Genomic DNA, 25,230 nt, shown 5'->3' on the forward strand with positions numbered 1-25,230 from the left:
TTGGAAGGATGTATATGTCCCCTAGAAAGGCCATGTTTTAATAAAAAATTCCATTCTGTAACGGCAGAATAATCCCTATTCAATACTGTATGTTTGAATCTGTCATTAGATCATCTCCCTGGAGATGTGATTTAACCAAGAGTGATTGTTAAACTGGATTAGGTGGCGACATGTCTCCACCCATTTGGGAGAGTCTTGATAAGTTTCTGGAGTCCTATAAAAGAGGAAATATTTTGGAGAATGAAAGAGATTCTGAGAGAGCAGAAGTCATAACCACAAAAAGCAGAGAGTCTACAAGCCAGTCGTCTTTGGAAATGAAGAAGGAAAATGCCTCCCGGGGAGCTTCATAAAACAGCAAGCCAGGAGAGAAAGCTAGCAGATGATGCTGTGCCATGTGCCCTTCCAGCTGAGAAAGAAACCCTGACTGTGTTCACCATCTTCTCGGATGAGAGAGAAACCCTGAACTTCACTGGCCTTCTTGAACCAAGGTATCTTTCCCTGGATGCCTTTGATTGCACTTGTTTTAACTGGGACATTTTCTCGGCCTTACAACTGTAAATTAGAAACTTATTAAATTCCCCTTTTCAAAAGCCATTCTGTTTCTGGTATATTGCATTCTGGCAGCTAGCAAACTAGAACATGTATATACAAACATTGCACTAAAGTGAACTGTAAAATCTAATTTTTGTTTGCAGATTTTTTTCTTTGGGCTTTTAAAGTGAATCAAGTTCCAATCAAACTCTCTCAGAAATCTGTAAAATGTAAGTGTAAGTAAATTACTACAGTGTAATAGTTATTACAAGCAACTGTTTACGAAATATTAAAATTGTAAAAGAAAGATATTTAAAGAATTTGGAGTGACAACTGGGAACAGAACATGTTATTTAGGGTAGGGATCTGTAACTTTGTCCTTGTCTTCTTTTTTCTCCCCTAAATCTGGTTTCTGGCCTGAAGAGATTTCACAGACCCGTACAAAATTAGATCAAATTAGGCTGGAGGCGGTTTGAAAATTAACCTTGTGGCCACAGTCAGATATCTTCATTGACTTAAGTTTGCCTTGCCTGAAACAGTTTAAAACTGCTGTTTTCCTCCTCCAGTAATTAGATGACTAATTTCCCACCGCGTTCCTTTCCGCCCCACCAGGGCCGAGTCACCCGGAAGGAGCCCTCAAGCCGCAGAGGCTGTCGGGAGCTAGATTGGAGGGTCAGCCCAGGCAGCGGCCCGCCCAAGCCGGGCAAGTGAGGAGCCTACACCGCAGGCCCCACCTGGAGGAACCTGCGCCGAAAAGGAGCCTGTCGAGGCCGCAGAGGCTTTTGGGAGGCTTTGTCTCAGGACCAGCCTTTGCCCAGAGCTGACGAGACTCTGCGCTCCGCCGGTAGCGATCTCCTTTTCTTCTTGTTGGGACGTTTTGGAGAGATGAACTGGGTTGGGGGATCCCGGTGAGTTTCCCTTCCGAAATGTAGGATTAGCTCTCAAATCCCTGGATGTCCGTTCCCATAATGGCGCCTCTCACGAATGCCCTGAAGGGGAGGTCACAGCCTTACATGGAAGAACTTGGTAGGCGTGGGTCTCTTAATGGTTCGACCTTAGTACCATTCACAATTCCTAAAACAAAGCAAGTGTAGCTTCCTCTCACCCACCATTCTGAAGACCTAACTTGTAGGGCCTGCTGGTGGGGAGGTTACATGGCTTCTTATTTCCTCTCCTGTGTCTGGCCACCTCTCCTAACGAGGCCTCTGAACAGCTGAGCCCTCCTTTACTGTTTTCTCGCCTGCGTTTCTCTCTTGGGGAGTGGGGGTGAAGGTGGGGGTGGGGTGGGGGCGAGGACTCTTCTGGGTCAATATTCAGTCTGCATGGATTTTGAAGGTGTTGTGGAAAAGCCCAGTCTATGCTGCATTTAAATCCATGACAGGGCAGCAGAATCACCATAAATCCAAAGTACAGTTTGTTTTTTAGAGGGAGATAAAATGAAAAGTTTTTTATTTAATAAAATGTAAGAGAATTTACAATTTATTTCGTATTTATGATTAATCACATAATCGTAGCTTGACAATTTTACGTTTTTATAACCTATTCCTTGCTATTGACCTTAAAGTTCACTAGGATGGAAATCATGTGGACCTGTGATTTCATTTAGATTAAAATTCTTGAGGCGAAGAATTATTTTGATTGAAATACTGAGTCATTATATTTTTTTTGTCACAAGTAGACCCAGGACAGTGATGATATGGTTAGAATATAATACATTTAAATTCTAAAGAATTTTATAAAAGCTTTTGTTTTCACCAGGTATTGTAAGTGTGTGCAATAATTTTAGCAGGAGTGTTTATCCTTTTGAAGAATATATTAACATTGTGTTTTTGAAATTTGAATCATTTAAGGTTAGTGTTCTAGAAGCTCTCTTGTGCTTTGAGAGTGAAAATTCGTTTATAGGCTTCAACAGGATTTAGTTGATATGATTATGTTTTGATGTGTATTTGACATTCTTTAAAATGTGACTGTTAAGTGATGATTTATATGAAATTATTTTATGAATGTTTAAGCACTGTTAAAATATAGGTGCTGTTATTGTTGTATCAGATATGGCAAACTTTGCTGGCTATTCAAGGAGTACTATTTTAATTGCTTTTATGAGCATGCAAAAGCAATATACTGTAGGAAACTAGGAAACTAGTCTAGAATTGTGCTTCTTAAAATGAGGTACTGCTGTACCTGGAGGTATTAGATACCAAGGAGTTTAAGAAACCACAGGATAAATATGTCACATCTCCTGGGAGCCTCAGTTCTATTCAGAGATAACAGGAAAATCTATTTCTTTAATTTAAAGGAATGTTAGAAACAAAAGGTAGAGACAAATGAAGTTACTGGAGAGCAATTATGAAGCTCTTTCAGAACAACTTCAGGGCTTTCAACGTTAATTCAACAAATATATAGTTTGTATACTTACCCATTTAGGACATTGTTAAACTGTATAAGAGGATTCAGAAATTAACAAGGTATAATTCCAGTCCATAAAAAAGATCCTGTGGTAGGATAGCAAAGATTAGAATTCAGTAATTTGCTGTAAAAATAAACATTAAAATAACATTTAATATGCAGGAAGTGCTATTGGAAGTGCTTTTTAAATATCAACTTATGGGGGTACACGGATAGTTCAGTGGTAGAATGCTCGCCTTTCATACGGGAGATGTGGTTTGGATTCCTGGCCCATGCACCCCCCCCCCCCCCGAAAAAAAAATGTATATGTAAATACCAACTTATTTACTGTTAATGAAACCTTATAAGGTAGGTACAGATATTTTATCCATTTTACAAATGGAAAAACAGTTTTCTAAGGGGCACCTGGCTAATAAATGACATAATTGGAATTGAACCCAATAGTTTGGCTCCAGAGCCTGGGTGTGCTTATTCATTATACTATGCTATGTCGAAAGACAAGTATTATAAAAGTACTACAAGTGGTACAAAAAAAGGGTTGTGGAAGTTTAGAGAGCCAAGAAACAGGAAATTATACTGAGCCTTGAAGGATAGCAATAATGTACAGAACAAGCACCAGATAGACTTATTGAGGAGGTGAAATAAAGAATTGATCAAATTGGAGACCTAGTTTACTTAGCAAGCCTTCCTAGAAGGATAGGGAGGGTAGATATTAAATAATTTGAAAGGATTATTCAGCAGATGATAAATGGGTCTATGTTAAGGTACAACACTTAATAAGTGCTCTATACATTTTTTGTTAAAGTGAATGAAGTAGGCTATAGCAAATTTAGGTTCTGGTGGTAGCAACCCAATTGTGTATATTAAATTGAAGCAGTTTTCTTGTCAAATATTACAAGAACCTGATATATTAAATTATTTTGGGGGGGTGCATAGTACGGAACTCGAACCCAGGTCTTCTGAATGGAAGGTGAACTTTCTACCACTAAACTGCCCATGCACCCTTGAACCTGATATATTAAATTTAACCATAGAATCACTTGGTAGGATCATCTTTACAGCTTTACAACTGTAAAGGATTTCACAGTGTTTTTTTTCCCTAGTGTTAAACAAATTTGTCATTTGGCCTCTTGCTGCTCTTAAGGTTAAGGACTCTACCATTCATACAGAACATTTCTTCTTTTTGTGAGGGAAAGGGCTAGTGACTAGGGAAAAAGTAAGTAAGTCTCTCATATTTTCTTTTTTTAATTACTCATTTAGTTTGACTTTTGTTGTTTTTTCAGCCATCATTGCAAGAAGTTGTAACTGTTACAAACCACAGTTTCAGTTAGGGTAAATAGACTTACTTAGCCCAAACCAGGAACTAGTTTACATATCTGTGAATGATTCCTAAACTACTGTCCCTGAAATTTACAAATCTGTGATAATGTAAAGTTTTTCAGTTTAAAAGATTGCTTTCTTTTTTTTTCTTTCGAGATTATATCCTTAGTTATCTTGATATTAAAATGTTCCTGTTTTAAAGTCATTTCTTGACAAAATTATCATTCTTCAGTCCCACCAATTAGTTTTTTTTTTTTTTTAGTGCTCTGGGAGTCCCTGACATACACTCCTTATTTGTTTTGGATTTATGCTAGAAGTCGCCAGTGAGACCCTGTATTTTCATACTTAGATTGAAGCGCAAATTTGAGAGGTGGCAGGTATAAGCATTGATTTTGTTTGTTTGGAAAAGATTCTCTTTTATTTTCCTTGTTTGTGGATCAGTAACTGGTTTTACCAAATTCATACCACCTCAGACATGAAGGTAGTAGAGAAGAGGAGGATGTAAAGGTGTGACTACTTATTGGGTATATATATATCTATGAATACATTGGTCTGTTTTTTTAACTAGCGGAGGTTTTTAGAAAAATGCCTTTCTTTAGTTGGTTAATATGGTGAATTACACATACTGATGTTTGAATATTAAACCAACTGTGCAGTTCTGGAATTAAACACCTTGGTAATGTTGGTATTCTCATTTTTTGTATGTAACTAAATTTGATTTCCTAATATTTTGTTATGGATTTTTTTGGTGTTTATTTATATTGATAGAGATGTTGTAGATATGCAGAAAAAATGGTGTTCCCATAGCCTCTCCTTATGCACGCAATTTTCCCTATTAATACTTTGCATTAGTGTGGTACCTTTGTTGCAATTGATGAAATAATGTTATTTTCGTGATACTGTTAACTAAGGTCCATAGTTTTTATTTTGGTTCATTGTGTTATGAAGTTTACATTTTTTTAACAAATTTTATTCTAGTGATAAAATATATATATATCCATCCTGATGTTTCCCTTTTTATTCACATTCAAATATATAATTCAGTGTGTTAATTACATTTATGATATTGTGCTGCCATCATCAACATCCATTACCAAAACTATCTCATTACCCCAAATGAAAACTTGTAACAATTAAACATTAACTCTCCATTCCTTGTCCACACCCTGGTCTCTGGTAATCTGTATTTTACTATTTTGTATTTGTATTTGCATATTCTAATTATTTCATATCAGTGAGCTCATACAATATTTGGCTTTTGGTGTCTAGCTTATTACACTTAACATGAATTCTTTAAGGTTTATCCATGTTGTCACATGTAACAGAACTTCATGCCTTTTTAAGGCCAAATGATATTCCATTGAATGTATATACTACATTTTGTTTAGCCATTCATTGGTTGATGAACACTTGGGTTGCTTCCATCTTTTCCAAGTTGTGAATAATATCACTATGAACATCAATGTGCAAATACCTGTTTGAGTCCCTGGTAATCTGTGTTTTACTTTCTGAGTTTGCATTTCAGTATTCTAATTATTTCACATCAGTGAGCTCATACAACATTTGGCTCTTGGTTACACTTATTACACTTATTATTACTTACTATTATTATTACACTTATTATTACACTTATTACACTTAACATGATTTCTTTAAGGTTCATCCACATTGTCACATGTAACAGAACTTCATTCCTTTTTTTTTTTTTTTTTTTTCACGTGGGCAGGCACCAGGAATCGAACCTGGGTCTTTGGCATGGCAGACGAGAACTTGGCCTGCTGAGCCAACCTGGCCTGCCCTCTTCATTCCTTTCTAAGGCTGAATGATATTCCATTGAATGTATATACTACATTTTGTTTAGCCATTCATCGGTTGATGAACACTTGGGTTGCTTCCATCTTTTGCCAAGTTGTGAATAATGCTGTTATGAATATCGGTGTGCAAATGCCTGTTTGAGTCCCTGCTTTCAGTTCTTTGGGGTATATACCTAGGAGTTGGATTGACAGGTTGCATGGTAATTCTATACCTAACTTTATGAGGAAATTGTCACACTGTCTTACATAGTGCTGCACCATTTTATATTTAATTAAAAAATTTTTTTGTGTGTGAAACCTTAACAAACAAACATACAAACATTCTTGATATAAAAACATTCTATACATGGTATACAATCAGTGGCTTACAGTATCATCACATAGTTGTGTATTCATCACAATGATCATTTTTTTGAGCATTTGTATCACTCCAGCAAAAGAAATAAAAAAAGAAAAAAGAAACTCATACATACCCCTCCCTCTCATTGACCACTACTATTTTAGTCTACTCAATTTATTTTAACCTTTATTCCTCCTATTATGTGTTTATTTTTTATCCATACTTTTTACTCATCTGTCCGTACCCCAGATAAAAGGAGCAAGGTTTTCATAATCACAGTCACATTGTAAAACAAAAGAGGTGTTTTTTTTTTTTTTTTGCAAGGTAATGGTCTGGGAATCGAACCTGGGTCTCCTGCATGGCAGGCAAGAATACCACTAAACTACCTTGTACCACCTTTTAGTGCTGTACCATTTTATATTCTTGCCAGCAGTGAATGAGTGTACCTAGTTTTTCCATGTCCTCTCCAACACTTGTTCTTATTTTTTTTAAATAGCAGCCATTCTAGTGGGTGAAAAATGATATCACTGTGGTTTGCCTTTATCTTTCCCTAATGGCTAATGGTGTTGAGTATCTTTTCTTGTACTTTTGGCCATTTGTAGTTCTTCTTTGGAGAAATGTCTATTCAAGTCTTTTGCCATATTTTAATTGGGTTGTTTGATTTTTTTGTTGTTGAGTTGTAGGGTTTTGTTCTAGTTTGCTAGCTGCCAGAATGCAACACACCAGAGACGGATTGGCTTTTAATAAAAGGGGATTTATTTTGTTGGTTCTTCAGAGGAAAGACAGCTAACTTTCCACTGAGGTTCTTTCTTACGTGGAAGGCACAGGATGGTCTCTGCTGGTCTTCTCTCCAGGCCCCTGGGTTCCAACAACTTTCCCCGGGATGACTTTTTCTGCATCTCCAAAGGCCTGGGCTGAGCTGCAAGTGCTGAGATGAGGAATACCGAGCTGCTTAGGCTGTGCTACATTGTGTTCTCTCATTTAAGCACCAGCCAATTAAGTCAAACGTCACTCATTGCAGCAGACACGCCTCCTAGCTGACTGTAGATGTAATTGTCAACAGATGAGGTTCACATACCCTTGGCTTATGTCCGCAGCAACAAGATTAGGTATGCTCACCTGGCCAAGTTGACAACTGAATCTAACTAACACAGGTTTCTTTATAGATTCTAATATTAAACCTTTTTTGGATATGTGGTTTTCAGATATTCTCTATTGTTTAGGTTGTCTTTTAAATTTCATGATAAAGTTTTTAATATACCCTTCCATATAAGTTTAATGACTGACTTTTCCATTTCTGCAAAGAAGACTTTTAGAATTTTGATTGGAATTTCACTGAAAATGTAAATTGCCTTTGGTGAAATTAGCCTCTTAACATTATTTAGTCTTCTAACCAATGAACATAGACTATCCTTCCATTTATTTAGATGTTCTTTGACTTCTTTTAGCAATGTTTTGTAGTTTTCCATGTTCAGACCTTCGTGTCCTTGGTTAAATTTGTTCCTAGATATTTGATTCTTTTAGTTGCTATTGTAAGTGAATTTTTTTCTTAATTTCCTCTTTAAGTTGCTCATAACTAGTATATGGAAACACTACTGATTTTTCCCTATGATCTTATATCCTGCTACTTTGTTGAATTCATTTATTAGCTTGAATAGCTTTATTGTATATTTTTCAAGATTTTTCTCTGTATAGGACCATTTCATCTGCAAATAGTGAATCTTTTACGTCTTCCTTTTCAATTTATCTTTATTTTTCTGGCTTAATTGCTCTGGATAGAACTTAGGTATAATGTTAAACAACAGTGGTGATAGTGGGCATCCTTTTTCTTGTTCCTGATCTTAGAGGAACTGATCTCTACAGTTTATTTTCTTCAGTTGATACTATCATATGTTTTTTTTTCCCTCCTTGCTCTATTTTAATTACATTAGTTGATGATTAATTGATGTATTACATTAATTGATGATCTTATGTTGAACCACCCTTACATACCTGGGATAAATCCCACTAGATCATGATGTATAATTCTCTTCATGGACTGTTGGATTTATTTTTGCTAGTATTTTGTTGAAGACTTTTGCATCTGTGATCAGAATAGATATTGGTCTGCAATTTTCATGTTGTATCGTTACCTGACTTTGACATGAACATGATATTGGCCTCATAAAATGAGTTAAGAAGTGTTCTGTCTCTACTGTTTTTTGATTGATGTTAATTCTAATGTAAACATTTGATAGAACTGACCAGTGAAGCCTCCTGGTCTGGACTTTTCTTTAATGGGAGGTTTTGATTATTGATTCCCTCTCTTTACTTGTTATTATTTGTTATTGGTCTGTTAAGATCTTCTTTTCTTCTTGAGACATTATAGGTGGTTTTTGTGTTTCTAGGAATTTGCCCATTTCATCAGATATCTAATATAGTAGTACATATAATCCTCTTACAATTATGTTTATTTCTGTGTGATTGGTAGTGTTTCTTGCTTTCATTTCTGATTTTAATTGATCATTTTAATTGATCTTTTCAAAGAACCACCTTTTAGTTTTGTTGGTTCTCTCTCTGTCTTTTTTTGAGTGATATAAATTGATCTCTAGTGTAATCTTTATTTTCTTCTTGCTTTCGAGCTTTAGTTTGTTGTTCTTTTTCTAGATCTTCCCGCTATATGTTTGGGTCTCTGATTTGATATATTTTTCTTGTTTAAAGTATGCATTTAGAGTTCTACATTTTCATCTCAGCACTCCCTTTGCTTCATTCCATAAGTTTTGGTTTGTTGTGTTTTCATTTCATTCACCTCAAAGTGTTTCTTAATTTCCCTTATGATTTCTACCTTTACCCATTGTTTATTTAAGAGTGGTATTTATTTTCCACATACCTGTAAATTTTCCAGTGTTAATTCTGTTATTGATTTCTAGCTCCATTCCACTGAAGTTGGTGAAGATACATTGAGTGTGATTTCAATATACTGAGACTTGTTTTGAGACCTATCATATGAGGTAGCCTAGAGAATGACCCATGTGCATTAGAGAAGAGTGTGTATTCTATTTGGGATGAAGTGTTCTATATATTTCTGTTAGGGCTAGTTGTTTTATAGTAACATTTTAAGTCTTCTATTTCCTAACTGATCTTCTGACTGTGTGTTCTATCATTCATTTAAAGTGATTGTTTTGGTTTCTTAAAGTTATGAATTACAATATACCAGAAATGGATTGGCTTTTACAATGGGGATTTATTAACTTACAATATACAGTTTTTAGGCCATGAAAATGTCCTGCTCAAGGCAACAATTGGGTGATGCCTGGACTCTGAAGACAGGCTACCAGTATCCAAGACACCTGTCACATTGCAAGGCACATGGTCAGTAGTTGCTGGTCCTTCTCTTCCAGCTTTCATTAGTTTCAGTTTCTGACTTCAGTGGCTTCCTCTATGTTTTCTGTGGTTCCTCTCTCAGCTTCTCTGGGGCTTTTCTCTCAATTTCATTTCTTAGCGCCTGTATATGTTTTATTCTCTTATAAAGGACTCTAGTAAAGGGATTAAGACCCATCTTGAATGGGATGAATCACATCTCCATTGAAATAACCTAATCAGAAGCACCACCTACAACAGATCTACACCTACAGGAAGGGATTAAAAGAACATGACCTTCTCTGGACTATATACAGCTTCAAACTATCACAGTGGTATGTTGAAGTCTCCTACTATTTACATAGAATTGTCTTTTTCTCCCTTCAGATCTGTTAATATTTATTTCCCATATTTTGAGGCTCTGTCATTAGGGCTATATATATTTGTAATTGTTTTGTCTTCTTGTTGAATTGACCCCTTTATAAGTCTATAGTGTGCTTTTTGACCCTTGTAATAGTTTTTTACTTAAAGTCTGTTTTATGTGATTTTTCTATAGCTATCCTGGCTTTCCTTTCATTATTATTTGCATGATATATTTTCTTCCATTCTTTCACTTTGAATTTACTATGTCTTTGAATTTAAGGTGAATCTCTTTTGAACAGTATATAGTATAGTGGGGTCATGCTTTTTTTTTGACTGGAGAGTTCAATCCATATACATTTAAACTAACTACTGAAAATGTAGAACTTTCTTCTTCTGTTCTGCTATTTGCTCTTTTTAAGTTTTATACCTTTTCACCCTCAGTTCTCTTAATGCCTACTTTCAAATTTATTTTATTTTTGATAATGTACCATTTTGAGTCCTGTCTCATTTTCTTGTGTGTACATTTTTCATATATTTTCGTTGTGTTTACCATGGGGCTTAAATTTAACATCTTAAATCTGTAGCAATCACATTTGATTGGATTCCAAATTAACTTTAATAGCATATACAAACACTGTTCCTTTACTCCTCCATCCCTCACATTTTTGTTGTACTTCATATGAATAATATCTTTATATGTTGTATTACCAAGACTGGAGTTTTTATCATTACTTTTATGCATTTGCCATTTAGTACCTGTAAAAAGTAAAATAAATGAATGCATACCAAAAAATATAATACAGTATTACTGGCATTAATAACCATCCATATTGTTAAATTTACTGGAGCTCTTTATTTTTTTTTTAATGATTCTTTGAGTTAGTGTGTAGTGTTCTCTCCTTTCAATATGAGACTCCTTTTAGCATCTCTTGTAGGGGAGATTTAGTTTTGAAGAATTCCTCAGGTTTTGTTTATCTGGAAATGTCTTAATCTCGCCCTAATTTTAGAAATAATGTCCCTGATGTAAGATTCTTGGTTGGCAATTGTTTTCTGTCATCGTGTTAAATATTTCGTCCCACTGCCTTCTTGCTTCCATGGTTTCTGAGGAGAAATTGGTGTTTGATCTTATTGAAACTCCTTTGTATATAACACGTTGTTTTTCTCTGGTAGCTCTCAGAAGTCTTTGTCTTTGGCATTTTTCAGTTTGCTTATGTTTCTGAACATGATTTTCTTTGAGTGTATGCTGTTTGAGTTTCATTGGGATTCTTGAATGTTTTATTTATGTCTTCTGTTAAAATTGGGAAGTTCTGTGCTGTTATTTCTTTGAATATTCCTATTGTCCTGTTGTCTCTTTTCTTCTACCTCTGAGATTCCAATAATGCATATATTGGTATGCTTGAAGGTGTCCCAGTGGTCTCTTAGGCCCTGTTCAATTTTTTCATCCTTTTTCTCTTTTTGTTTCTCAGTCTGGATCACTTCAAGTATCTTGTCTTCGAGTTTACTGATTTCTTTCTTCTCTGGCTGCAATCTGCTGGTGAAAACCTATGGGGAATTTTTCATTTCAGTTATTGTGTTCCGAACTCCGGTATTTCTGTTGGTTTCTTTAAAAAATTTCTGTATTTTTATTGAGATTCTCATGTTAACCATTCATAATTTTCCCAATATCCTTTAGTTGTTTCTCAGTGTTTTCCATTATCTTCCTGAGCATACTGAAGATCATTAAAAAAAGTATTTTTCTTGAGAAATCTTCACACAGATACAGTTTGTACATGGTGTATAATCAGTGGCTTACAGTATCACCATGTAGTTCTGTATTTATCACCACAATTACTTTTAGAACATTTGCATCAGTCCAGAAAAAGAAATACAAAGAAAAAAGAAAAAAATTTATACATACCATACCCCTAACCCCTCCCCATCATTGACCACTAGTATTTCAATCTACCCAATTTATTTTACCCCTTATCTCCCCATCATTTATTTATTTTTTATCCATATTTTTTTATTCATCTGTCCATACTGTGGATAAAAGGAACATCAGACACAACATTTTCACAATCATGCAGTCATACTGTAAAATTTGTATTATTATATAATCATCATCAAGAGTCAAATCTGCTGGAACACAGCTTAACAATTTCAGGTACTTCCCTCCAGCCATTCCAATACACCATAAACTAAAAAGGGATATCTATATAATGCATAAGAGTAACTTCCAGGATAACCTCTCAACTCTGTTTGAAATCTCTCAGCCATTGATACTTTATTTTGTCTCGTTTCTCTCTTCCTTCTTTTGGTCAAGAAGGCTTTCTCAGTCCAGTGATGCCAGGTACGGGTTCATCCTGGGAGTTCTGTTCCATGTTGCCAAGGAGATTTACACCCCTGGAAGCCATGTCCCATGTAGGGGAAGAGCAATGAGTTCACCTGCCAAGTTGGCTTAGAGAGAGAGAGAGGCCACATCTGAGCAACAAAAGAGGTTCTCTGGAAGTGACTCTTAGGAATAATTATAAGTAGGCTTAGCTTATCCTTTGCAGGAATAAGTTTCTTAGGGGCAAACCCTAAGATTGAGGCTCAGCCTATTGACTTGGTTGTTGCTACTGTGAGAATATCAGGAATTCCCAAAATGGGGAAGTTGAATATTTCCTCATTTCCCCCCAGTCCTCCAAGCAGACTTTGCAAATACTTTTTTTATTCATTGCCCAAATTACTCTGGAACATATAAAGGCATCATTCTAACCTGGAAAAACCAACAAAATCTCATGCCCTGTTCAAGAGTCCCTGGAAGGTTTTCAACTAAACTGACCATACATGTTAAGTTAGGTAATGTGCTATGCAAAATATGAATTTTGCACCTAATAAACATTTCTCCTTTGATCTCACTCAGAAATTGAAGTTTTACAATATGGACAGTATCACCCTTTACTCTGTATTCTGATTTACCTTAGTCTTATCCAGATCAGATTATTCATATCTCTAGTCGAAGTTTGATCCCTTTACAACTTTTTAAACAGTTCCTGTATGGGATAATGCTGGCTTTCATAATGTCAGAGCTCTAACTCTTGAGTCTCAGTTGTCACATAAATACTCGAAGTTTCTGGGACTGACCAGGTTATATACAAACAGCTCAATATCTCAGAATTTAGAAATAATTTATGTTACTGCTATAAGAGCTTGCTAGGACCCTTTACAGTAGGACCCAACATTATAACCCATGCTCTTGACTTCAGTTCACCAAATTTGTATATTATAGTTAGTCCGTATGAGTGAGGTATGATAATATTTGTCATTTTGTTTCTGACATTTCATTCAACACATGGTCCTTAAGGTTCATTTACCTGATTGCATGCCTCACAACTTCATTCATTCTTGTGGTAGCTCAGTAGTCTATCTTATATATATATACTGCAGTTCTCCCTTCTTTCCCTCAGTCATTGTACCTTATCTCCATCCATCACAAATTGTGAACACTGCCACCATAAATACCAGTGTCCAGATTTCCATTCATGTCCCCACACCAGTTCCTCCAGGTATATACTGAACAGCAGGGTTGCTGGATCATATGGTAACCCCACCCTTAGCTTCCTGTGGAACCACTGCACTGGCCTCCAGGGGGCTATACCTCTCAGTTTCCCTAGCAGTAGTGAATAGATATACCTCTTTCTCCACATTTTCTCTAGCACTTGTTTCTCTCTGTTCTTTTTTAGACAAGTATTTTTTTTCACACATGAAGATCATTTAAAAGTCTTTATCTGATATGTCTAAAGAACCTTCATTGATGGTTTCTGAATTTTTATCCTGTTCCCTTGGATGAGTCATAACTTCCTATTTATTTATTCACCTTTTAATATTTTTTTATACACTGTACATTTTAATATTTTCAGGCATTAATTCTGTATTTTACTTCTTTATCTGTTTGTTTCTTAAATTGTATACAACTAATGAGGTCTTCTTGAGTGTGTCAGCAACTAACAAAAATAAACAAATGCAATAAATACCTTTCAAAGACTTTGCAAATTGGCTCTGTGTTGGCTGATGCGTTTTTTTAGAGTTTAACCATCCTATCAACAAGATCTGCCCGATCTCCAAAAATGAAGTGTAGGCTACCCTGCATCTTTTCTGAGTGTATGTCTTGTCCTAGAATTATACTTGTTCATGCCCTTAGGGATTCTCCTGTTTACAAAATTGTTATGTCCCCTTTACGGCCTATGAAATAGATTTCCCCTTTCTTGGGTACTCTACTGTGACTTAAAGCAAGTATTCCTTTCTCATAGGCTGCTATGACTTGTGTCTTGCACTGCTTTCACTGTCCATAAACTGCTTTTTCTTCAGGTTAAGTTCTAGAAGGGCAAGCCCAAGATGAGTTTCACAGTTCAGTCTTTCAGGATGCTACTTAATAAATTCGTAGTGACATATAGGCACCTTGGAATGTGCATAGGGGTCACTCTCTTCCCTCTGGAATAGGCCACAGGTCCATAGTAGCTGGAGCACAGGTTGGCCTTGCACTGTACTAGGGAGAGTCAGGGAAGTAACCAGCAAGGGCACTATGAGCTTCTCCTTTTCTTTTACTTTTAAAAATGTTTTAATTGTAATGAACTATCCATAACATAAATGTTATGTTTATTCATACTCACTGAAAAAATTCATACTCACTGAGTAATAACTCCCCATTTTCACCTCTCTTAATCCCTGGTAACAGATATTCTGCTTTCTGTCTCATGAATTTGCTTATTCTACATATTTCATATCAGATAAATTCTATGATATTTGGCTTTTCATATCTGGCTTATTTCAGTTAACATGATGTCTTCAAGATCCATCCATGTAGTACCATGCACCAGCATTTCATTTCTCTTTATGGCTGAATAATATTCCATTATATGAATATATTACATTTTCCTTATCCATTTGTCTGTTGATGGACACTTCGATGACTTCCATCTTTTGTCTGTTATGAATAATGCTGTGATGAACATTGGTGTGCAATGATCTGTCTGAATCCCTGCTTTCAGTACTTTGGGGTATATTTCTGGGAGTAGAATTGGTGGGTCATAGTGTAATTCCATGTTTAAATTTCTGAGTAATCATCAAATTGTTTTTCACAGTGTCTACAGCATTTTATATTCCTGCCAATAATGTATGAGAGTTCTTATTTCTCAATATTCTCACTAACAATTGTCTTTTTTCAGGTTTTTAAGTAATAGCCATCTTAGTGGGTATGAAGTGGTATTTCATTGTAGTTTTAATTTGCAATCTTTAAAGGATGATAAATGTTGGTCATCTTTTCATATGTATATTGGCCATGTGAATATCTTCTTTGGAGAAATGTCTCTTCATATCCTTGGCCCATTATTAAATTGGGTTGTTTGCCTTTTTTGTTACTAAATGAAAATGCTCTTTATATATCCTTTCTTGTTAATGTCCTTTCATGTACAAATATTTAAATTTTGGTGAAGTTCATTTTTATATAATTTTTTGTTGTTGTTGCTTAGGCTTTTGGTATAAAATCTGAAAATCTGTTGCCTTTTACAAGGTCCAGAATATGTTTCCCTGTGTTTTGTTGTGAGATTTTTGTAGTAGTAGCTCTTATATTTAGGCCCTTTATCCATTTTGAATTAATTTTTGTACATGGTGAGAGGTTGGGTTCCACATTCATTCTTTTACTTGTGGATTCCTAGTTGTCTCAGCATTTTTTGTAGAAGAGGCTATTTTATCCTCATTGTATGGGTTTGGGACCCTTATCAAAAATCAACTGGCCATAGGTGTATATATTTATCTCTGGACTCTCAGCTTTATTCCACTGTTTATATGTTTATCTTTTTGCCTGTACCATGGTTTTTTTTTTTTTTTTTTTTTTCATGGGCAGGCACCAGGAATCAAACCTAGGTCTCCAGCCAGCAGGTAAGAACTCTGCCACTGAGCCACTGTTGCCTGCCCCCACAGTGTTTTTTTTTTTTAATGCACATTTACTGAGATATATTCATATGCCACATAAACCATCCATGCTGGTTTAAAACTGTTGTATACCCCAGAAAAGCTATATTCTTTAATCTAATTCAATATTGTTGGGTGGGATCTTTTTTATTGTTCCCATGGAGATGTGACCCACCCAGCTGTCGGTGGCACCTTTTGATTAGGTGGTTTCCATGGAGAGGTGTCTCCAATCATTCAAAGTAGGGTTGCTTACTGAAGTCCTTTAAGAGGGAACCGTTTTGGAAAACTCTTTAAAGCACACACAGTCAGAGATCTTTGGAGATACAGAAGGAAAATGCCCTCAAAGGAGTCTTAGGAAATGAGGTGGGAAAGCTAATAGGTATCTCCATGTGCCTTCCCAGCTGAGAGAGGTATCCAAAACCCAAGACCCCAGTAGATGGCAGCCATATGCCTTCCCAGCTAACAGAGGTGATCCAGATGGCATCAGCCTTCCTTCAGTGAAGGTAACCTTCTATCGGTGCCTTAGTTTGGACATTTTCACAGCCTTAGAACTGTAAACTTGCAATTTAATAAATTCCCTTTTTAAAAGCCATTCTATTTCTGGTATATTGCATCCTGGCAGTCTTAGCAAACCACACAGACTTTGGTGCCAGAGAAGTGGGGTCCTGTGGTTTGCAAATACCAAACATATTAGAACAGCTTTTCAAATAGATAAGGGGAAGATTCTCTGGAAGACTTGTGAGGATTCTGAAAGAGAAGGCCTAGAATGCTTTGAAGAGAATGTTGGTGGAAATGTGGACTCTGGATACTTCTGATAAGGCCTTAGACAAAAATGAAGCATGTACTATTGCAAACTGGAAGGAAGGCAACCCTTGTTTTAAAATGGCAGATGATCTGCCAAAATTGACCACTGGTTTTGGATGGAAGGCAAATTTTAAAAGCCACAAGCTGGGATACTTAGCTAAAGAGATTTTCAGATTAAATGTGTAAGGTGGGGCCTGGTTTCTCCTTGCAGCTCACAGTGAAATGTGACAGGAAAGAGATAAGTTGAGAACTGAGCTCTTGAGTATAAAGAAGCAGGAAATTGATGGTCTTGAAAACTATGGGCTTCCATGAAGTGAGACCCCAGAGAATAGTGCCCCACCTGAGGATTTAACCAAACATGGTACCAGTCAACCTTTCAGAAAAAGCCAGGATTGGAAATGTAGTTATCTAGAAAGGATCTGTGGAAAGTCCTATTGTCTTATGATCCAAACATATTGCATAAAAAAACCAACAAGAGACAGAAAAAGGGACAAATTGAAGGAAAAATAACTTCAAAGGCAGAATATGGAAGCTAAGGTCTGAAGCCAGGAAACCTTGGGCCAGGAGAGTAGATCTACCCATGCACTTGGAGAGGGTGAGTTTGCCCGGAAGACAGAAGGCAGACCTTTTGCCTAGATGTTCTGGAAGAGTAATGGTGCTCCAGGTTTTGGAGAGTATGGAGTATATTCCTTGGGGATTGGGGAGAGCCTGGCTCTCAGGAGGGGTTTGAGCATGTGCCCTGGAGTTGGCAGAGAGGCCTGGTGTGGACAGTGCTTGGAGAGGGTGGAGCTGAGATAAAGGTGGTCTCCCCAATGTCCTTCGAGGTTGCAAACTTCATTCCCATGTTTGGAGAGAGTTGGGTCACTGCATAGGCCCTTGGAAAGGGTGGAATTGCCACTTCCTGAAACCCAGAGGATAAGTGATAACCTCTTTGGTGCTGATATAGGGGAATGAAACTGATTGATGTTCTTGAAGAGATTAGTACCTCTGGGTTGCAGGGCTTATCTGGCATAGGAACAAACTGAATAAAGTTTCTGAACAAATAAGCTCACTAAGAAAGACTTTAATGAGTCTTAGATAGAGCCCAAAGTATTCTTTAGGGTTTTCAGAAATACTATTGGTTAGGGATTGGCATACTATGTAACAGAGTGTTTTAATTACTGTACCTTTCTAGTAAGGTTTGAAGTTATGAATTGCGAGTCCTCTACTTTGTTTTCTTAATCAAGATTGTTTTATCTATTCAGGGCCCTTTGTGATTCCATAAAAATTTGACAAAATGAGTTTTTTCCTCTGCAAAAAAGGCTTTTTTTTCCTGCAAAAAAGGCTTCTCAAATTTTGATAGGATTTGTATTGGATTTGTCGATCTCCTTAGGCAGTATTGACGTCTTCATGATATTGTCTTCCAGTCTATGAATACGGAATGTTTTTCCATTTATTTATGTCTTCTGTCATTTATTTCAGCAATGTTTTGGTATATTCAGTATACAAGTGTTTCATCTCCTATCTGAAATTTATTTGTAGGAATTTTATTCTTTTAGATAATTTAATAAGTGGAGTTTTCTTTTCAGACTGTCCATTACTGGTATATAGAAATCCATCTGATTTCTGCATGCTTTCCTTGAATCTTGCAACTTTGCTGAATTTGTTTATTAGCTCTAATAGTTTTCCCTTGGATTTCTTGGGATTTTCTATACAAAGGATCATGTCTATTCCTATTTTTCTGAGTGTTTTTAACATGAAAGGAAGCAGGATTTTGCCAAATGCCTTTTCTGCATCAATTACAATAAACATGATTTTTTTAAATCCCCTTCATTCTATTATTGTGATGTATTATACTGATTGACTTTCTTATGTTGAAAGGATTAATGAGTAAACTGTCCAATCCTGGACTTTGTGGGAAGGTGTGTTGGTTTGAAGCTGTATGTACCACTGAAAAACATGTTCTTAAATTTAATCCATTCCATTGGTTGTAAATCCGTTGTAAGTAGGATCTTTTGATGAAGCTACTTCAGTTAAGTTGCGACCCACCTCATTCAGGATGGGACTTAATCCTATTACTGAAGTCCTTTATAAATGAAATAAATATGCAGGGAAAGAGAAAGCCAGGAAGCATGAAGCTGAAATCATTGAAATCTGGAAGAGATGGGAAAGACTAACAGATACTGCCATGTGCCTTGCCATATGGCAGAGGAGCCAAGGAGTACCTGCAGCTGGTCTTCAGGAAGAAAGCATTGCCTTGATGATGATGGACATTTTCACAGTCTAAAAATTGTGTTATATCAGATATAACCTTTATATAGTGTATCCCCATTAACATAGGCGTAAATAGTTTTTACACAGTTGTCTGTTGTCATACAGAGAAGGAAGCAATTACCAACCTAAAGTACAATGATACAGGATTTTATATTTACCTATTTAGTTAGCTTTACCAGTGTTTTTTATTTCTGCTTATGGCAGATGGCTTTGAATTACCATCTAGCATCCTTTTATTTCAATCTGTAGGGCTCCCTTTATCATTTTTTGTAGGGCAAGCCTTCTGGTAGTGAACTTTTTCAGCTTTTGCTTATATATAAATGTCTTGATTTCCCTTTCATTTTTTTAAACTGTTTTATTATGAAATATAACATAACACAAAGCAAAGAAAAAAAATTCAAATTATACTTAAACAAGTAGTTACATTACAGATCCCAGAGTTTGTTATGGGTTACTAGTCCACGATTTAATATTCTTTCTTCTGGCTGCTCCAAAACACTGGAGGCTAGAAGAATTATCAGTATAGTGATTCAGCAGTCACACTCATTTGTTGAATCCCATTTTCTGTTATGTCTCCACCTTCTCCTTTGATCCTTCTCCCAATCTATAGGGATCTTTAGTCAATGCTTATTTTGACTTCTTCGTGTTGAGAAGGGGTATCCACACTGAAGGATTGGGGATGTAATTAGTTGATAATCTTGGAGGGGCTGGTCCTTCTGGCATTCAGGATTAATCTGACCTAGGAATCCTCTAGAAATTATAGATTCCAGGAAAGCAAACTTAGCACATGAAACTTAAAGTTTCAGTTTGAGCCCTAGGTTTTCTTAAGAGTTAACAAGAGTGATGTTGATTGGGGTTTAGCAAGCCATGGCAGTTAGCATTATCTAACTGAAACTTCCAGAATAGCCTCTCAACTCTGTTTGATCTCTCTTAGCCACTGATGCCTTATTTTATTACACTCCTTTTCCCCCTTTAGGCTAGGAAGGTGCTGATTTATCCCATAGTGCCAGGGCAAGACTCATCCCTGGGAGTCACGTCCCATGCTGCCAGAAAGACTTTCACCCCTGACTGTCATGTCCCACTTATTGGGGAGGATGATAAGCTTCCTTGTAGAGTTGTGCTCAGAGAGAGGCCGTATCTGAGTAACAAAAGAGGTTCCTTGGAAGCAGCTCTTAGGCCTCATTATAGGTAGTCTTAGCTTCTCCACTACAGAAATAAGTCTCATAAGGGCAAGCATCAAAATCAAGGTCTTGGCCTATTTTCTTGAGAGTCCCCAATGGTTCAGAAGATATTCGGAGTTGCTCAAATGGGAAAGCTTAATGGTTCCGTATTTTTTGTTTTTCTTTGGACCCTCCAGGGACTCTACCAATACTTTTTAATTGTCAGTCTGAGATGTATCCAGGTATTACATTAAGCTATACAGAATTACAAGGCCTCGCTCCCATTCTTGACTCTAGGAGTTTGAGTTGTTTGAATGAGCTATCCAGAGAGGTTGATTTAGATTGCATGTTGCAGAAAATTTAGGCTATAGACATAATAAACCTCTCTGTTTTTGGTCTTATATAGTAGGTGAAGGTCTAGAGTATAAACACTATCATCTTTTACCCTATATTCTGATTTACCATTGTACTAGCCAGATTTGCTTCATTTTTATCTCTATTTGAGGCCTAATCTCTTTTTCAGTTACTTTAACTGTCATTATATGTAGCTGTGATAACTTTTAGGGCTGCAGTACTCTATTTCTGGGTCTTAGACATCACAGAATTACTCACAGTTCTGGGGAAATACCAGCTGATACACATACAACTCTGTGTCTCAGAAGTTAGAGATACATGTACAACTTCAGACCAAGTGTGACAGCTACAAGCGCTTGCAGTCTATGTTTCAGTTTTCTTATAAATATTATCTGAAAGTGACCTTAGCATATTCTTTTGTTTCTGGTTTATTTTGTATAACATATTGTCCCCAAGATTTATCCAGTTCATTGTGTTTCTGTCAATGTCTTTCCTTTTTGTAGCCGCACCATATTCTATCACATAAATGTATCACAGTTTACCATTCTGCTTCTTAGTCATGGTACACTTTGGCTACCTCCATCTATTGGGCATCATGGATAATGTACAAAATACAGTAACAAAATAAACAAACCATGTCTTACAGTTTCCTCACTTGGTTGTACAATCAGCAGCACTCTCAATTTAGACAGTTTCCATTGGTCCATAGAGAAAAAGAACTGACAAACACAGCTTCACCAAATATCAAGTCAAAACTACCCCTTATTACTTGTCCCTCTGCCCCTCGAATTAGTTTCCCCTGGTGGTACTTTGTTCTATTGTTGTCTTCATGTTAACTATTGGCCATGGCATGCAATTTTAGTTTTCTCCTGATAATACTCCTCTACTATTGATTCTTTGTCCAGTATCAAACTTCTTAAATAGTTCTTGTGAGAACTTATTTATAATTTTTAGATTTAATCAGTGGGATACATGGTGCTATACATCCCTTTTCAATCATATTTTCATCTTCAAAATGGCAGTGTTATGTATGATCCCACTAATTAGTTACTATCTCTTCTATTCGTTCCCTTGCATTTAACTTCAACCTCATTGGGTAACCTTTCCCCCATCTCTAGCTTCTGTGTAACTCTAAGTCTGCTGTATTCTGTAGTATAACCTCTGAAATTACTTTTATCAGTCATAACAACAAAATCATACAATATCTGTCTGGAAGCTCTTGATCTTAAGGATTTCCCATTTATCTATTTTTTCTTTTGCTGTTTGTGCTTTAGGCATAAAATTTGAAAGCTGCCTCCTATTACGAAATCTTGAAAATGTTTCCCTACATTTTCTTTTAGAAGTTTTATAGTACTGGTTCTTACATTTAGGTCTTTAATACATTTTGAGTTAATTTTTGTATAGGCTGTAAGGTAGGGGCCCTCTTTCATTCTTTTGGCTATTGATACCCCATTATCCCTTGCCCATTTATTGAAAAGACTATTCTGTCCCAGTTCAGTGGATTTGGGGGCCTATTGAAGATCAATTGTCCATAGATTTGTTGGTCTATCTCTACATTCTTGATTTGATTCCATTGGTTGATATTGCTATCATTTGTGCCAGTATCATGCTGTTTTGAACACTGTGGCTTTACAGTAAGCTTTAAAGTCAGGAAGTGTTAGTCCTCCCACTCTGCTGTTTTTAAGGATATGTTTAGTTATTTTGAGTCCCTTTTCCTTCCAAATAAATTTGATAACTAACTTTTCCAAGTCTTCAAAATAGATCGTTGGGATTTTGACTGGTATTGCATTGAATCATAGATCAATTTGGGTAGAATTGACATCTTAATGACATTGAACCTTCCTGTCCTTGAGCATGGAATGTCCTTCCATCTATTTACGTCACTTATAATTTCTTTTAATAATATTTTACAGTCTTCTGTGTACAGGTCCTTGACATCCCTGTTTGGGCTTATTCCTAGATACCTAATTCCTTTGGTCACTGTTTTGAAAGGAATAGTTTCCTTAATTGTATCCTCAGATAGGTCATTGCTTGTCTATAGGTGCATTTTGGTACTTTAACCTTCTGTTGTACACTTTGCTGAATTTATTTCTTAGCTCAAATAGCTTTGCCGTAGATTTCTCAGGGTTTTCTAAGTATAGGATCATGTCATCTGCAAATAATGAAGGTTTTACTTCTTTCTTTCTTATTTGGATGCATTTTATTTCTTTTTCCTGTCTCATTGTTCCAGCTAGAACTTCTAGTATAGTGTTGAATAATAGTGGTGACAAGGGGAATCCTTGTTTTGTTCCCAATGTTAGGGGTAAGCTTTAAATCTCTCACTGTAAATATGATGCTGGCTATATATTTTTAATATACACCCTTAATGATATTGAAGAAGTTTCCTTTGATTCTTAACTTCTGAAGTGTTTTTCTCAGGAAAGGATGCTGGATTACGTTGAATGCTTTTTTTGGCATCACTCCATATGCTCATATGATTTTTTTCCTTTTGATTTCTTTATGTGCTATATTACATTGATTGATTATCTTGTGTTGGAACTACTTTGCATTCTGGGTATAAACCCCGTTGATCATGTTGCATAATCTTTTTTTAAAAAATATGAATGACCATGTATTTTCAATACCCTGCAATATTGACGTTCCTTTGTATTTTTTTTTTTTTTTTTTTTTGCATGGGCAGGCACTAGGAATCGAACCCAGGTCTCCAGCATGGCAGGCAAGAACTCTGCCTGCTCAGCCACCATGGCCTACCCAAAAATATTTTTTAATTTGAACATTTAATCACTATTAGTGTAAACTCTAGGCATTCCTAGATCACACCATTTCAGTGTTTATCATCTGTATATCCTTCTGGTTTCATTTGTGCCCCCAGCCGTTCTCCCTCTATCATTCTCACATTCAGCTTCATTCACTGTACTTACATTATTGTGCTACAATCAGATAATACTGTGCAATCCATTTCTGAATTTTCACAGTCAGTCAGCTCCAGTTATTCAATCTGTACCCTATTTCTATCTCCTGATGGCTTCTGTTCTTAACTGAAATTCTCCAAGTTCATTTATTAATGTTAGTTCATATCAGTGAAACCATACAGTATTTGTCCTTTTGTTTCTGGCTGATCTCACTCAGCATAATGTCCTCTAGGTCCATCCACATTGTTACATGCTTCATGACTTTATTCTGTCATGAAGCTCCATAATATTCCATCATATGTATATACTACAGCTTGTTTAGCCACTCATCTGTTGATGGACACGGGCTGTTTCCATCTTTTGGCAAATGTAAATAATGCTGCTATAAACATTGATGTGCAGATTTCCATTTGTGTCCTTGCCCTTATGTCCTTTGGATAGATACCTAGCAATGGTAACTGGATTGTATGGCGGTTCTATACTTAGCTTCCTGAGGAACCACCAGACTGCCATACACAGCAGTTGTACCATTTTACGTTCATACCAACAGTGGATAAGTGTGCCTCTTTCTCCACATCCTCTCCAGCCTTGTCATTTTCTGTTTTATGGGCATTCTGGTGGGGTGAGATGATATTTCATTGTGGTTTTGATTTGCATTTTCCTACTAGGAAAGTTGAGCATCTTTTCATATGCCTTTTGGCACTTCGGAGAAGTGTCTGTTCAAGTCTTTTGCCCATTTTGTAATTGGGTTGTCTGTCTTTTTGTTGTTGAGTTGAACAATCTCTTTATATATTTTGGATACTAGACCTTTATCTGATATATTGTTTCCAAATATTGTCTTCCATTGTGTAGGCTGTCTTTTTACTTTGTTGACGAAGTTCTTTGATGCACCAAAGTGTTTATTTTTGACATGTTTCCATTTCTTTCTTTCTTTCTTCAGTGCTCGTTGTGCTTTGGGTGTAAGGTCTAGGAAACTGTCTCCTATTATAATATTTATAAGATATTTCTCTACATTTTCTTCTAACAATTTCATGGTTTTAGATCTAATGTTTAGGTCTTTGATCCATTTTGAGTTAAGTTTTGTATAGGGTGTGAGATATTGATCCTCTTTCATTCTTTTGCATGTGGATATCTAGTTCTCTAGATATTTATTTATTTATCTTTTTATTTTACTTTTTTTTTTTTTTTTTTTTTTTTTTTTTTTGAGAGAGGGAGGAAGGGAAGGAAAGACAGAGAGAAGGAAGGAAGGATGGAAGGAAGGAAGGGAGGAAGAAAGGGAAACATCTTTAAACATTTTCTTGTTTTTTTTATTATATTTTGTTTGTTTGTTTGTTTTTTACATGGGCTGGGCCGGGAATCGAACCGGGGTCCTCCGGCATGGCAGGCAAGCACTCTTGCCCGCTGAGCCACCGCGGCCCACCCTTATTTTACTTTTTTTAATACCAAAAAACACCAAATGCAAACATTCTTAACTTTTAATCATTCCACTGTACATATATAATCAGTAATTCACAATATCATCACATAGTTGCATATTCATCATCATGATCATTTCTTGGAACATTTGCACCTATTCAGGAAAAGAAATAAAAAGAAAATAGAAGAAAAATTCATATATACCATACCCCTTACCCCTCCCTTTCATTGATCACTAGCATTTCAAACTAAATTTATTTTAACATTTGTTCCCCCCATTATTTATT

At 36.2% G+C, this 25,230-nt stretch overlaps 2 protein-coding genes across 5 annotated transcripts in view; one reads left to right on the forward strand and one right to left on the reverse strand.

The window, feature by feature from the left end:
* Positions 1-1,194, reverse strand: part of ABCD2 (ATP binding cassette subfamily D member 2) — a 72,587-nt gene extending 71,393 nt beyond the window's left edge. For both annotated transcript variants that reach the window (XM_077170523.1, XM_077170524.1), the window contains exon 1: positions 1,016-1,194. The gene's annotated coding sequence lies outside the window, so the exon portion shown is untranslated. The remainder of the gene's footprint in view (positions 1-1,015) is intronic.
* REDIC1 (regulator of DNA class I crossover intermediates 1) overlaps positions 1,193-25,230 on the forward strand; it is a 173,993-nt gene continuing 149,955 nt past the window's right edge. For all 3 annotated transcript variants that reach the window (XM_077170525.1, XM_077170527.1, XM_077170528.1), the window contains exon 1: positions 1,193-1,439. In XM_077170525.1, the coding sequence (XP_077026640.1) occupies positions 1,417-1,439 (23 nt within the window). In that variant the 5' untranslated portion in view covers positions 1,193-1,416. The remainder of the gene's footprint in view (positions 1,440-25,230) is intronic.

The sequence above is a fragment of the Tamandua tetradactyla genome, chromosome 7 (assembly GCF_023851605.1).
Source record: "Tamandua tetradactyla isolate mTamTet1 chromosome 7, mTamTet1.pri, whole genome shotgun sequence".
In the NCBI taxonomy this organism is placed as follows: domain Eukaryota; kingdom Metazoa; phylum Chordata; class Mammalia; order Pilosa; family Myrmecophagidae; genus Tamandua; species Tamandua tetradactyla.